The sequence below is a fragment of the Scatophagus argus genome, chromosome 17, assembly GCF_020382885.2.
Source record: "Scatophagus argus isolate fScaArg1 chromosome 17, fScaArg1.pri, whole genome shotgun sequence".
Taxonomy (NCBI): domain Eukaryota; kingdom Metazoa; phylum Chordata; class Actinopteri; family Scatophagidae; genus Scatophagus; species Scatophagus argus.
Window position 1 is genome coordinate 10250904 of NC_058509.1, and position 15985 is coordinate 10266888.

General features: G+C 40.1%; 1 protein-coding gene across 3 annotated transcripts; it reads left to right on the plus strand.

Annotated features, from left to right (window-relative positions):
* Positions 1 to 3281: 3281 nt before the first annotated feature.
* Positions 3282 to 14722, plus strand: si:dkeyp-120h9.1 (Y+L amino acid transporter 2-like). 3 transcript variants are annotated; one of them, XM_046417723.1, is made up of 12 exons: positions 3282 to 3577; positions 4838 to 5204; positions 5486 to 5661; positions 6016 to 6158; positions 7151 to 7276; positions 7787 to 7931; positions 8205 to 8328; positions 9933 to 10036; positions 10207 to 10303; positions 10680 to 10829; positions 11630 to 11813; positions 12471 to 14722. In XM_046417723.1, the coding sequence occupies exons 2-12, from the start codon at positions 5076 to 5078 to the stop codon at positions 12563 to 12565; spliced, it is 1473 nt and encodes a 490-aa protein (XP_046273679.1). In that variant the 5' UTR covers positions 3282 to 3577; positions 4838 to 5075; the 3' UTR covers positions 12566 to 14722. The 3 variants fall into 3 exon arrangements, with proteins under 3 accessions (XP_046273679.1, XP_046273680.1, XP_046273682.1); XM_046417724.1 differs by having other exon boundaries at positions 3283 to 3577; positions 4992 to 5204; XM_046417726.1 differs by having other exon boundaries at positions 3283 to 3577; positions 5106 to 5204.
* The last annotated feature ends 1263 nt before the right edge of the window (positions 14723 to 15985 follow it).

Below are 15985 nucleotides of genomic sequence, written 5' to 3' on the forward strand. Positions count from 1 at the left end.
GGGCGCTCTCTTGAAGCCTTACCATGTGAGTTAATGCCAGTCCAGGAGAATCAGGCAGAATAAGGATTACAAGCAGTTGCCCAGTCTTCAGATAGCCTATTTAATGGCGCCCAAAACCTAAAGTGCCTGATCAAATCCAATCGGCTGAATCACACCTGCTATCCCATCTTTGTTACTGCAGAAAACACAAATCATAAAACCGACAAATGAATGGGTGTAAACATTTAAACAAATATAGTCGCTAGGGGGCAGCAAATCTCAAGTAAAGTGATCGTGAGCAGTGAAAGGCTTGTGGGAATCTAGTAAACAGTATAGAATCATTCATTGTGTACCCTGAAGACCAAGCTTCATTCAGCAAAGACATGTGCAGTTTAATTCAAAGGTTTTCATAGTTATCACCCTGTTTGTGGGTTACTGGTTTTATGAGTTCCAACTCTTATACCATGCAAAGTACCACCACACAAGTCAGACACACCTCTTTGTGTGCTTGCAGAGATAAGAAAGACGTTATGTGGCTGCTGTCTATTTCATACACCCAGGGACCCAGGAGTTTACATACACCTAATCAGATTACAGAAAATATGTAACTATAAAAAGTCCAGATTACCTTTGAAAAATGTCTCATTAGATTACAGTTATACTGTGAAGGATTAGGCCTCGATTACAGTTTGAATATATGTTTAAAATGGCAACATTGTAACTTTTCATGAACTTTTCTTACTGTATATCAAAATAAAATTCTGCGCTCAAGTTCCCAGTTTTGTTAATGATGACTTAACTAATATTGGTGTTTTTGTCTACTGTGGACTCCTTTAAGTTCCTGGGAACTACAATCGCCCGGGATCTCAAGTGGAAGTCCCACGTAGACCTAATCAGGAAAAAGGCCCAGCAGAGGTTGTATTTTCTGCGACAGCTGAAGAAGTTCAACCTGCCTCAGGAGCTGCTGACCATCTTTTACACCTCCATCGTCCAGTCTGTTCTCTGTACTTCCATCACTGTCTGGTTTGGATCGGCCACCAAACAGGACAGAAACAGACTGCAACGGACAATCAGATCTGCAGAAAAAATCATCGGGGCCGACTTGCCCTCCATCCAGGACTTATACCAGTCCAGGGTCAAAAAACGGGCAGGAAGCATCACTGCAGACCCCTCACACCCTGCACACAAACTGTTTGATCTGCTTCCCTCTGGTAGGCGTTACAGAGCTCTGTATGCCAAGACTGCCAGACACAAAAACAGTTTCTTCCCCCAGGCTGTCTCCCTGATCTCCCCGTAAACCACCTGCCATTGTGTGAACCATCACACTGTTTGCACTACATCATTCCACTGTTTGCACTACATGTATATATATATATATATATATATATATATATATATATATATATATATATATATATATATATATATATATATATTTTCCTTCTTGTAAATACTTTATTCTTCATTTTCTTCATTTTTATTATTATTATTGCTATTTTGTATTTTGTATGGTGCACAGGACAGAGAAAAATCCGGAGTCAAATTCCTTGTATGGTCACACATACTTGGCAAATAAAGCTGATTCTGATTCTGATTCTGATTCTGATTATTTTTGCTATGACGATGTGTTATTGTGGACTGCGTGGTTGTACGTTTGTAGCTGTAGAGTAGACTAACTTGTCTGTCTTTGTTGATGTTTTACTGCTGTTGAGCACACGGAAACAAATCAAGTATAAAGTTGATGTGGCCCTAAAAGGGTTCAATCTTAAGGGTGACGATTGAGTTTTCATTCCTTTTTATTCACACAGAAAATGGAAGATGGACATTTTGAGTAAGTTTCTCTATTGAGTTAGAAGAGCAAAGTCCTCTGTTAAGATTTTCATTAAAAAAAAGTAGCACATCACAAACTTACACAAAAGAAAGATCTCATATGTTGCAGAATGCATACAGTACACCTTGTGGAAGGGCTGGTTTGGATTCAATATGGGTACCCAAGAAACATGTGCATTAAAATGTTTCTTGTGGGGTTTTGTTTCCAGACATTTTTGAGTGGACCCACTTTATCAAGAACAGTATGCTTTAGGTAATCTGGGACTGTTATTTAAGATCTTTCAAGCACAGTAAATATGTTATTATGTTAATATTTATTTACTCCTGAAGTTGCAAACTTTGAGGTTTATGTCTAATGCCAGTAGACAAACAGACACAGTTGCTGTTCAGCATGTACAAATATAGGAAAGCCATTAGTGGACTAATATACGAAAATATTCATGATTCATAATTAACTCAATGAAATGTTCTAGGAAAAACAGAAAAAGAGAAGGGAACAGAAAGGATGAGGAGGAGAGAGACAGGGAAATGACAGAATGAGAGACAGGATGTTTTAATTTATTCTAAATGAATTAATACTCTAGATCTATTAATCATAGGCAGAGATGGAAAGTAGTTTTTCATAAATTTCTCTTATTTGATGTCATTATGAAAAAAATGTGACTATATGTTGATATGAATTATTGACATTTCTATGAATTCTTTGAATTCTTACTCAGCTTTCTGTTGCTCTCATTTTTCAAAATGCTCTTTAAAAATTGGTATTGAGCTGGGCATGCATAAAGCGAGATGATAAAGTGAGACTTTTTAAAACCTAATACAAGTGTCCCAGATTACACACCTAACCCGGATTATTATCGTTATCATTGTCAATATTTTTTGTGTTGACAGAATAAGACACAGAAATCCAAATGATCCCAGATTACCCAATATCATCCATTTGATTTGACCAAATGTAATCCTGAATATGCAAAATGCAATGGATTTTCACTGAAAATGTTCTGAGATAAGCCATTTAAGCAGAAAAACAAAGAATACTCTAGTTTTTGTGGCTGCATCCATTGTCTGATTTTGAAGCAATCCAAAAGCAAACCAAACGTATTCAGATCAGATTATATTTTTTGTGATCCAGTGGATGACGTTGCTAATTACAAAAACTGCCATGTAACCCCCGTAGTCTGTTTTCACTGGTAAACATGTCAAAGTCTGATCCAACCCTGGATACACATACAATAATGTCAGGAGTATCTCATGATCTTATGTATGGTCCCTGATTCAGCGGTCCCCGTGGTTTGTAATGATGCTGTAAATGTGGTATGGATATAAAAACACAAATAAAGTACATATAATTTATATAGCACCTTCCCAACCACAAAAAGTGCTTTACTCTCCGCTCACAGGGGCACGCTGGAGTGGCCGCATCACTGTTCAAATACAGATCACTGCGCTGACCTACTGGCAGTGCTGTTTGTATTAGTGCCTGCGTGCCAATACGTCACTGTCTGCTGAGGGATGGAAACGGCGCTGCAGTCACTGCCATCTATCAAAGTTAAAACATCTGATATACGTGATTTTTAGTGGTTGTTTCCTTATCTGGCAACGCCCCCGGTCGGGCTTGCCAGTGGGTGGTTCCTGTTATCCTCCGGCAGTCAGTGATGAGGAGGAACTAGCTGCAGATGTTGCTTAGCTTAAAGTTGTACGGTCGTGAAACGGGGCACATGTGTTCCCGTTTGTCCCCGCTGGAAGGAAAGAAGACGACACAACTAAGGTAATTCGTTTTTCATACAGTCATTTCCGAATGCACACATGATCTCCCACTTTTAAATTCTGTCCTGGGTTATAAAATGACACGGGTGAAGTAACAGTTCAGCATAATTTTGTATAGCTTGAAATCACACCCTAACGTTAGCATATACATTAACAGCATCTTGTATGTAACATCTGTTGCGTGAGTCGGCTAGCGCTGTTAGCTCTGGGCCACATTGCATTGGGGCCGCACAGTTGAGTTTAAAATGGATATCAGTGTCAATGAGTTAACGTTAATTTAGTAATACACGGTCTAATTGATCCCTCTCTCTGTGTGAGGCCAGTGCTAACAAGGCTATCCATCTGTCTGGCGCTAAGTTAAACATTAACAGCGAGCGAGGATGTTGGTGTGTTGGAGCGAGCGGTTGTGTGTTTTGGGCTATCGTGGATCGTAGTAACATATCTGGACTGACTAACTTGGTGTTAAGATAAAATTTTCAGTCCCACGCATTAACGTGGAGGCGGCGTACATTCGTTTGTGTTCACGTCCCTCACCCTGTGTGTCCGCAATCTGCCCACAGTGGGTTTGACGTATGGGGACAATCACTGTCTTTATGTCGTATAGTTAGCTGCAGCGTTGACAGTAAAGTTTAAATATGTATTCGTATTATTCATCTGTTTTCTCCAAGGAACTCAGGGTAACGTCATATACTGTATGTAGTGAGTGATGCAAAATAAAGTCATTTCCTTCCACGGAGATGTACGTTTTCCGTACATATGTACAGACATGGTTTGACTTGCTGTTTTCTGAATTGCATAGTTTTCCTGTTTACTTTTGGCCCATACCTGCAGCTGCTCTTACCAGCAGCATCTACTGTGGAATGCAGTAAGCATGCACGGCTTCCCCCCGCTGTTGTAGTCTGCATATTTATATATCAAATATACACACGAGTCACAGAAAATATGTAGCACTTACAGTTGAATGGGCTGACACCTGTCATGGCAGATTCTGTCATCTGCCCGTCTCTCAGCAGCTGAGTGGATGTCACAATAACCACAAGAGCGTACTGATTTGCATATTACAAAAATTCAGCGGAATGTAATCAGGCATCCTGCTTATTTTGGCGTACTGCATTTGACATGATATGTATTGGGACCTAAATGGGTTTTAAAAAGCACTACTGGTTTGGTTAAGCACTTGGGCCCAATTACAGCAGCAATTAAACTACTGGAATGTGTAAAAGCACTTCTGTGACTTGTCACTTCTGTGTATTTGTTGCAGGTTGTCGCTGTGGAGATTTTGTCCTTGGATTCAACCATGGTTATTTGAGACTGCCTAGCCTTAGCCTTCCAGTGACACTCCTACCTCCCTTTCTCTTGTCTCGGTCCACACCCACTATTCATTTTACTTTTCTTTTCTTTCACCTCGTCTTAAGTGCCACCAGGAATCTCTCAAGCAGTTCCCATCACTCCCGTGTTACCTTGTCTGCGTTCAGGCTGAAGACTGTATATTCTTTAGAATGGTTGCTGAGGTAGACTCTGCGTCTCAGGGCAGCGGTGTGCGGCTGAAGCAGGAGATTTCGCTCCTCCACGGGGTCTGTCTCATTGTGGGAAATATGATAGGCTCTGGCATCTTTGTGTCACCTAAGGTAAGAGTCTCGCTCTTATGAGACCAATGAATTCATTTTCCCAGACTTCAGTTTCTTAAACAGCCGACAAAATATTTCTTGCTCTTTTAGTTTCTAACAGCTTTCTACTGCACTCAGAAATTCCTATTGTCATTGTGATCATTGTTCTTGGTGCCACTGTTTGCTCTGCAGTAGATATTAAGTGACAGCTTTCACGCCATCCTAACCAAACTGCAACAAATAGGAAAACGCACTGGGTATTTTTAACTGCAGCATTCTCACTCTCATTTGTGGTCTTACAGGGTGTTCTCATGTACACAGGCTCATTTGGCCTGTCGCTGGTGGTGTGGGCCATTGGTGGCATTTTTTCTGTGTTCGGAGCTTTATGCTACGCTGAGCTGGGTACAACCATCCGAAAGTCTGGAGCTTCCTATGCCTATATTCTGGAGGCCTTTGGAGGTTTTTTGGCTTTTATTCGGTATGTAGTTGTTGTTCTTTGTCTCTGTAAATACATTCTTTAGGCACGTTGTCCAAAGTATTCAAAGAATTTGCACTTGGGGGAAAAATAATTTAAATAAATTAAGGATTTCTGATCCCAGAGACAATCCCCAACAGAAACTCAGAATGTGTACTGCATGTCTCTACTTTCAAGTCAGCATGAAGTATAGTGTGGCTAAAGAGAGATTTGTTCCATATGGCCCATGTAAAAGGTGAGGACAGAGGAGCATCAAATTCAGTTTTCTGCTGTTATTATTCATTGTTATTTTACTAAAGCTTAACAAAAATGTCATTGATGCCTGATAATAATCGAGACTCATGACTTCTGCTGTAGACTATGGACATCACTGATGATAGTTGAGCCAGCTTGTCAGGCAGTGATAGCTCTGACATTCTCCAACTACCTGGTCCAGCCCTTCTACCCCACCTGTCCAGCCCCCTATGACGCCGTCCGCCTCATCGCTGCCGTCATCATATGTAAGGCTCTCTTGACTAAACTCACTGACCTGTTGTGTGTGTGTTTACGTTAGTGTTGAAAGGACCTGGGTGACTGAGGATGTGTGTTTATGTGATGTAGTGTTTTCGGCCAATACCCATAGTAAGAGAGGTGTCACTTCAGAACTGTTGTGGAAGGAAGGTTCAACCAGAACTGCTACAGCCTCTCCCCAGCACAAACAAAATACTGTTCTCCAAACATAATTTTAACCAACAGTATCATTTTGAAAGATACTTCTGCAACCCAAGGTTGCTCTGCTGTGATATCTTTATTGTTAGCAGCGCTACTGGTAGGTTAAACCCTGCATTTAAATTGATGACATTCTTTTAAGTGGTTAGCCGTGTTGACAGAAACAGCTGCTTGTTTTAATCATGTTTATACTGCATTTAGAGGGAAATGACTATACTTGTTGATTTTCTCTTAACTCTACTTTGAGTCTGCTGTGCGTGGAAAACAGCACCTCCTAAAGCTTTGTGATGCTAATAGAGGAAAGAAACATGTAAGAACAACAGCAATGTTAATACAGCTCTTCAGGCCTAAACCTGTTTTTTTTTTTTTGTCTTCATAAGATCTATGGATGTATGCCAAGTCTGTTGCATATGATTACGAGTGAGGAAAGAATTGCGTGACTGAGCGTGACCTCAAACACGCTAGTGGTTGTCAACACAGTCAGCTAGGTCGCTTGCAATTCTCAGAGTCCCAGATATAACTTCTTGTTGGGTGAGGAAAGATTGTGGTCTTGCAACATTTAAACAGAGCAGCAGAGCAATTACTGCTGCAATTTTCATATCATTATAGAAATGATTTAGAATTCTTGGTGCAGAAATGAAAGCAAGAAATATTTTCTTCAGTTCAAGTTGTGTCCCTGCTTATCTACAACTCTCTGCTCCTCTGTCTATCATTGAATATAAACTCTGTAGATTAGATACTGGTTAGTTGTTTGTTTGTTTATTTTACTCTTTCTGTCTATCAGGTCTGCTGACATTTGTGAACTGTATGAAGGTGAAATGGGGTGCTATTCTCCAGGTCATCTCCACTGTAGCCAAGGTCCTAGCTCTTATTGTCATCATCATCACCGGCATGGTTAAGCTCGCACAAGGTAGGATGTCCTCCTCATCAGACATATTATTCCAGTACTACTGCTCTAGTTAAGTCGGTTTTATTTATTGAGTGTCATAAAGCACCCAAACAGCCGGCATCAGTTTCTTCAAAATAGTGCAGATAAAATGGGTGAATGTTTCAAATGTTTGTTGATACCTGCTGTACCAGTGCTCTAATTTTGATTTAGCTTGGACCAGTTATGTTTTTTTACTGACACTTTTTATTACTGTATGTATACATTTTATGCACCTTGCACCCAAATAACTGTAATTTTAATTTTATTATTTTGGGTGAATGATTGATTTGCATGACTGTTTTTGTCCTTTTACTAACTTGGTAAAGGCATGTGTCTTACACTGTATATAAAATACAAGCCAAAGCAGTTATCTGAGTATTAAAATAAAAAATAATTAATGCATCAGCTGGATTAAATAGTCAGGATATATTTAGCTGATGATGAAAACAAAGTAATTTGATGCTTCTTGATGTGCTGGGTTCATGTATGTAGGCTTTGACCAGAACTTTGAGAACTCATTCAGGGGCTCTAAGCTGAACCCTGGTGACATGGCCCTGGCCCTCTACTCAGCACTCTATTCCTACTCTGGCTGGGACACACTCAACTTTATCACAGAGGAGATCAAAAACCCAGAGAGGTACGGATTGTGGTATTTCAGAAGTATTTTACATTAAGCTGTTACATCCTGTGCATCTATAAATGTACTAGGCTTTGTTTGGACAGCAGGCAGATCAGATTTGTTTTTCAAATGAGATCTTTAAGACAGAGTGTCTTATTTGCATTCACATAGTCAAATGAAATTGCTGGAATAATAATGGAGTTAGAAAGATTTTACATTTTTTTTAAATATCTGCAATGCAACCGAGAGCTTTAAGTTACACAAAAGCACTTGTCTCATTTTCCATTGTAGGAATCTTCCGCTGTCCATCGCTATTTCCATGCCCATTGTCACAGTGATCTACATCCTGACCAATATCGCTTACTATGTCGTCATGGATGCTGACACTGTGCTCAGCAGTGAAGCTGTTGCTGTGGTGAGTATCCAGAGGTCATTGCAGAACATCACATCACTTGTTGTGCAATACATGTTAACATGTGTTAACACTGTCTGATGTATTAAAAGCTCAAAAATGTGTGGTTTAGCTTCACTGTAAAGGGTAATGACATGAAATGGGACACCTGCTGGAATTATATTTCATGCAAGGGTTGAAGCACCTTCTATATGACAAAGCGTTTACTTTAACACGTGAATGCAGAAAGAGGCTCCTTTTCTAATGAAGGCAAACAAATGATGTCAATAATTCCCTAAAAGAAGAGTGATGTTAATTTTTCTGACTGAAGCGGAGCTTACTGGCTTACTGATCGGAGCTTAAATGTACCAAGAATTCACTGCATTTCCCTTCCCTTGTGTGTTTAAGAAGCTGTATGTGAGCATTCTGCCTGTGTATGCTAAAGTCTAACCATTAACTCTGTTAGGACATCACGGGACTTATTCGAATTGATTGCATCTGCCCAGCCTCAAAGGGACTACAGGTTTTAATCTTTCCTTCCTGTCTTCTGCTGTCATCTCTTTGTGCCTGGCTGGCAGCCACGGGCACTAGCATCTGGTTTGATACCCCCCCCAGTTATTTGTGATTGTACAGACGAGACAATGACAGGAACCTCATTTAGCTAAATAGGTTAGCGCCCCACACAGGAGAACTGGGAAGTTGTAAGATGTGATTAGTGCATTGGAGGAGGATTTAGAATTTATAATCTTTTTTTATTGGAGTATTCACTCCAAAGGTTTACTAATGTTCCAGCAAGCCATGAACTGTGTGCTGCTTTGACTTTAAGCCTAAGGAGCAAGCAAATATTTGTCCATTGTTTATACAATTGCATTTGTCAGATTTTGGAGAGAGCACAACATTGTGCACTGCTTAGAGTTTGCACATCAGAGCCGCATCGTATTTGAACTTCATTCCACTTTCCATCGACATGGCTGAATTTTCTGTTATGGGTGAGCTGCTCCTTTTTAGTAATGATTCGTAAATAACAAAATCCACTTCATAGCTTCTGAGCTTTTTCGCAGTCATAATGCAGAAAGTCCCTCACAGGTACAGCAGCCAGCATTCACAAGTGGAATTGATGTTGTTGTTTTGAAAAGAAGCACACACTTGCTCACACACATGCAGACCTTATTGTGGTCATTTACAGCACCACATTGGGTTGCTGCATTAAAGGCTTTTTGTTACTGAGCTTGACCTTTTATTCAAAACTGTAGGGCATTAAAAGCAAAGGTCACAGGTAGCCATTTGCCACTTTGACTGCTTTTTAGGAACTACAGTGACCTTCATAATCAGAAATTTTATCTCACAAGGGAAGTGGCAGGTAATACATGAGGGTATTTACATACTGAGATTAGCAAGTTAGTCAGACAAGTTCAAGCATTTTTTCTAATTCACTACTTTTTTTCACTTTACTACTAAACCTAAAATGTGACGTGTACAGACATAAATGTGTGTGATCAGGACACTGGGTAATTGTTTGTTTTTACATTTGTTTGCTGCAAAAAGTTATTGTGTTTTAAAGCTGAGGACCAATGATCTCACCATTCGATTCATGCGAGCAGTAAGCACTTTGTTGAATGTCACTTCAGACGTTTGCAGATGAAGTGCTGGGCTGGGCTCGGTGGCTGATCCCTCTGTCAGTGGCCATTTCCTGCTACGGAGGCCTCAACTCCTCCATCATCGCGGCCTCCAGGTCGGTAGATACGAGCACACCTGAAGCTACTCTGATTAGCTTTCCCCTAATGCAGATTAACCTTGCTATACTACAGAATCCTATTTCTGCCTGCATTGGTTGTAATTTTTAAATGTCAGCAAAACTCTCGGAAAGTGTGACATGTTTTCGTCTTTGTTTTTCTCTTGCAGGTTGTTTTTTGTTGGATCCAGAGAGCGTCACCTACCAAATGTCCTGTGCATGATTCATGTTCAGCGTTTCACCCCAATTCCTGCCCTGCTCTTCAATGTCAGTGTCACATATTTTTATGGGTTTTGAAATTGAACTGTAGTATCACTTTTGGATGCCCGTGTCTGGGGCTGGGTATGGTTTAAAAAAAACTGCAATAGCAGTAACAATACCAGTATCTTTAAAATGATATATTGGCTGTAGCTGCTGTGCTAGAGGTTTGATCACACATTGCATTAAATTGAAGAACACATGGTGATTGTCTGTTAGCAAAACTACAGTCAAAGGCAGGTATCGTGTGAACTACTTGGCACCTGGTTATTTGAGTTGTGTAAAGATATCGAGTAGCATTACCCAGCCCTGTCCGTGTCCCTCATGCCCAGTTGTTACCAAAGTCAAACAGTGTTTCTTTGTGTGTTTCATCTCCTCTTTTCAGGGTGCCATGTCTCTATTGTATCTGTCTGTGCCGGACGTTTTCCAGTTAATCAACTACTTCAGTTTTAACTACTGGCTGTTTATTGGCCTGTCAATAGCCAGCCAGATCTACCTTCGCTTCAAAGCTCCAGATCTGCACAGACCTATTAAGGTAATGAGACAGCATGAGACAACCAACATAATGATGAACCACAGTGACGCTTCCCTCCAGGCACATCAGAGTTTCCCTGCTTGAGACTTGAAATTACAGTGTTGGGAAATTTAGTTCAGAGAGTTTTACCGCAATGACAAAAGAAAAGGCTCATAAATGTTCCTGTTCCAAGGGGCTCAGCTGTAATATATTTTTGACAACTTGTCATTGTGAAACATGGACATCTTGAAACCTCTGAGCCACGTTTTCAAGCTGTGTTGTTGGAAATGTAAACCTCCGTTTACTATGAACAGCCAGTTCACCGTCACATTTTTAATATTTAGTCAGAGAGATGTGTACTGGGTAAACGGGGTCCACCCTTTGGGTAAACACAGACATCCTTTGAATTCTCAACATGTCATCAGCCCTTCAACACGCTTAGCAGATGCTACAGCGGAAAGGAAACTGTATTCACAATAAACAAAATAAGTTCTTTGGGATTCAAGTATCATGGACCTTTATGTTTGTTTACAAATCAGTAGTGCCTCCATTGTAGGTCTCACTACCCTTAGCAGTGGCTTTAGTTGTGAGTTATGGTGATGTTTTGAACCTGATCGCTCAGTTTATTTAATTCTCTTAAAATAAGAATGACTGTGCTGCATGCTGGCTGAGCAGGTTAAGGGCCATTAGAGCCACAAATAGATCATCAGGGATCTGGTTTAATCTGATAATGTTTGGAGTTGTTAATGTAATTGTTAGACGTTTTAACCTTCCACCTCTGATTTGACCTCGTCATCCTCCTGTCTCCACTCCCCTTGTAGTTGTCTTTGTTCTTCCCCATCGTCTACTGCGTGTGCAGCATATTCCTGGTTGTGGTTCCCCTCTACAGTGACACTGTCAACTCTCTGGTGGGAATTGCTGTGGCGCTGTCTGGCGCACCAGTCTACTACATTTGTGTCCACCTGCCCCCAAGCTCCAGACCAGCCTTCCTCGGACACATTCTTGGTAAGAGGCGCGCATATCATCGTAGCAGTTTTGCTTTGTTTAAAAAAATAATTCTATTGCGTTACAGTAATTTCACTTAAATCCAGATGCAAATTCTAGAGAGGATGACCAGTCAACCTCAATTCTCATACAGAGACCCATGGGTATTAATATATTCGGCTTTCTAAGGCTTTAAATTGTCCTGCAGAAACAGTATTGTTGAACATAATTGTAAGTACAAAGCAACATTGATACTGGAATGTCTTAAGACAAAATACTGTTCAGGTCTTGGGACAAGCTTTAAATTAGCTTGTGAATAAGCATGTCTGTGTGATGTTATTATGGATAACTTCTGAAAGTAGCTTACTGCTTTAAGTTGCATGTAGACCAGCTGCCACGTGTAAAAACTCCTCTCTTTAGCTTTGTTAAGAGCTGAAGAGTGATTGAGATTATTGTTTCAAAGTTCACTGTACAGTACTGTAGAACCCACATGCTGTAAAGGAGTCTGTAGTGTAAATATACAACCCCTGCCAGTTGAGGAGTACCTTAACCTAATACTGTTAACTTACTGTTGTATGCCAAAATGTTTAAACTGGTAATGCTTCAGGCTGTTTGTTCTAAAACAAACACTTCAAAGATAACCTCTTCAGGACAAACTTTTCTTTTCTATCACTGCAGATCAGTTCTCTCTGTACACACAAAAACTGTGCATGTGTTGCGTGGCGTCACCTGATGTTGACCTGGACAATATAGACCCAGACAAGAAGGAGTGATGGAGTAACAAAGGACCCTGTATGGAGGTAGGAAGAGGAAGGAAGCCGTGAGCTGCAGACAATCAGGATTTAGATGAATCTTGGATACAAAGAAGAAGGATTTAAATTTTGTACACAGTAAAGCTCAGACAAATAGCACTATACAGATTAACACAGTGGAACTGGTGCGCTTTCACGTGCTGTTGCACAGCTCAGTGTTGGATGTGTAAATCCCTCCATACATACTCATACCCTGCACCTCACACGCACACACACACACACACTAACTGAAAACTTAGAGTGACACTACAGCAAATGCAAACGAACAACCTGATCCACAGGGAGTAGACTCAGCAAGGATCCCTGCAGTGATTCATTGACAAACAGGAAGATTAATACAGAAAATACACACACCCCCACACACGCACACAAAAGTTCATTGAATGCCTTACATGTGATCACGACTCTTATGTCTCTTAAGAGTCATGAAGTTATGCTATTTTTGCTATGAGCAAAAAGCAAAATAAGCATAACTTCCAATTTTGATCACTCATGACCCTTGTGATTTATCTTACGACCCTCTGAGGTTTGGTCCTGACCAGTGGTTTACATACTGAAAGGTACCTGTATTGTTATGGCAGCCAGCCAGAGTCCAAAAAACACTGTTCTGGGGTTTGTTAATACACTTGTGGCAAATTTGCACATGTTCCATTTTGAGTTCTACCACTTCCGTTATAGAAAAGCTTTATTTTAATACTTCAGTGGACCAGATGGATGGGTACAGTTTCTAATTACCTAGTTTAGAAGGAGGAAGAGATGATTTACTAAAGTGCTGTTATTTCGGTTTAAAACAAGCTTGTTTTGTTGTGTCAGTTGAGTTTTAATGGTTTTATTGTATAAGTGGTAATCCTACTATGAATATGATCATATATCTGTCACTGTGATGCATCGGAAATGCTTCCTTCTTTGAGCGGAATGCATCTTCAGGGCTATATTTGATTTCTGGTACCTCCTGGTGGACGCTGATGTTAACTTCCAGGGACAAGCTGTAAGAGTTTCCCAAGTGTCCGCCCTCAGCTTCGTATGTGTTCGAACTCCTATGAGAGGAATGTCACTAACATGTTTCAGATATGGGAAAGGTTTTTAAAATTTAAGCTCATGTCATTATTTGTTAGTTATAAAAATGTACCTGCCAGACTTAGAATGGGGCGGAGGTCTTTGTAGACACAAACCTCAGGATCAACCACATTGATGTGCACAATGTTGTTGCTGATATTTTTCCTTTTTTTTACCTTTTACCTCTTGTCTTAATAGTTTGTATCACACATAGAATATTTAATGTAACGTTGCCTTGAATATATTGCCAACTTGGACCATTTGTTCACAGTCAACAACCAAAGGTCTTAACCAGGCTGACAGTTGGACCATCTTTCTGCTCACAGAAAGCCCGTAGCAAAGTGTCTCTGCTCTCTAGTGAGAGAATTATAGCTGTAGTGTGTTGAACCACATGTAGAAACAAGTCGGACTGTGGTGTTTGCTGTGTATATCGTTTGAACTACACGTGCCTTCTGTGAGTGTGTTGCCAAACGTCGTAGCTTTTGTGTATTGTGTCTTGAGCACAATCATATTGACATGTTGCTGTAGGATTTGCTAAATGTTATTCAGGGTGTCAATTAAAAAAAAAAAATAAAAAGAAGCAGCTTCAGTTGTTGTAGTTAACCATGAGTTGGAAATATTCAGGCCCAGACTGAACCATCTTGAATATCTTCATATACACATTTCCACAACACCAGCCGACAGAAGCACAAAGATCTTTGTAGTCGTTTAAAAGAGTCAGTTTTGTGTGTATTGCTAAGAGGTCCACTATATATCTACAGTAAACATAAAATATTTTCAATATATTTCCATATATTGTCAAGGTATATGTAGCTTATATACTCAAAAAACCTGAATGTTTCAGTGTACCACATTTTCATTTAGTTTCAAATGTGTGTGTACCGGTTGCGTTTTGTTTGATAAAGTAGTTTTTTGTGTATTTGTAGAATTGTCTTTTTTATTTATCATTTTTTGGACATGGACAAACCAAATGTCAAGATATGCTTTTTAATGGGGTATCATTTCTTTCCCCACACTGAGGTGGGAAAGTGTTGTTTTATTTGAATAAAGGCAAGTACACAATGTGTGTGTCAGTGACTTTGACTGTGACCTCTGAACTGGAACAAGAGATATGTTGAATCCTTGGCGGCACACAGCCAAATCCAGACTGGAGCTTAGTGATCTCATGTTGATTTGGCTCCAGGTACCTTTTTGTGTGAACAGTATAACTGGTTTACTGAAAGCTGCTTCACAGTCTGCTGTTACTAGAAGTTATTTACCAGATTAACAAAATTTGTTTTTTATATTTCTTTTTTTTTCTGGACAGATGTTCTATTTTTCTGCCAAATTTTTTTTTTCTGAATCAAGTTAGAGCTGAAATAGTTTTTAGTTACACAGAAAATTAATGTGAACTAATTTTTATAGTTCAACATTCACTTTTTCAATTTTGTAAATGTGAGGATTTCTGAATCTTTTTTTCTTAACGGTAATCTGCGTGTCTGTGCTGGACTGTTGATCTGTCAAAACAAGCAGATTCATTATTTCAGTTTAGGGGCTCAAGGTGTGATGGATATTTTTTAATAGTCACCATAAAACATTTTGCGATTTGGTGGATTTTGTGATGGAAAAAATTGTTGCCAATCTTCCAAAGGTTTCCTTAACCGATAACAAGTGTAAACAGGTGTATGCCAGCAGATTAATATAGTACAGAATCTTCATGAGATTCATGTGTTAAGATGTGGATCTTTATGCTTTTAATCACCAAAGTCTTTCTCTGTTACAGTAACTTAGCAATTCTGCCATGAAAGAAGAGCATTATTATGCAGAGATGACACATATATACTGTGTTATCAACATGCAGGAAAAAGGGGTTGCAGTGCACATTACTAGCTGACAGGGAGGAAATCCAGTCATGAATGCCTTCATGTCATTCAAGATGCATCAGGAAATAGTCTACAAAACAGGAGCAAAAATAACACCAGTGTACTGAATCAGAGCTACAAGATTCACAGACCAAACACTGCATGGACACACACACACTGAATCTGTCCATGTCTTGGTGTTGTCGACTTACTGGCTTCCTTCCAGCCTCCTCAGGTGTCTGGCCAAGCCCCACCTCCCGTCCGTCCATCAGTCCATCCACCTTGCCTCCCTGGGGGACTTGGTGCAGAGGCATCACATTTCAGTAGGGTGTGCACTCTTCGCTTCAGATGCTGGCCTTCATTAGTTGCTTGTTCCTGTGGAGAGGCCTGCCTCTGTCCTTCCCCTGGACCGAGGGAGTTGGGTTCCACTGACTCATGCATAAAAGATAAAGCAGCGGAGGGGAAATGTAGCACCACCGAGCTC

Excerpts from the sequence above, each read along its gene's own strand:
- si:dkeyp-120h9.1 (XM_046417723.1), top strand. The coding sequence starts at position 5,076 with ATGGTTGCTGAGGTAGACTCTGCGTCTCAGGGCAGCGGTGTGCGGCTG. Across the intron at positions 7,277-7,786 it reads CATGGTTAAGCTCGCACAAG|GCTTTGACCAGAACTTTGAG; the intron begins GTAGGATGTCCT and ends TCATGTATGTAG. Across the intron at positions 10,037-10,206 it reads TCCATCATCGCGGCCTCCAG|GTTGTTTTTTGTTGGATCCA; the intron begins GTCGGTAGATAC and ends TTTCTCTTGCAG.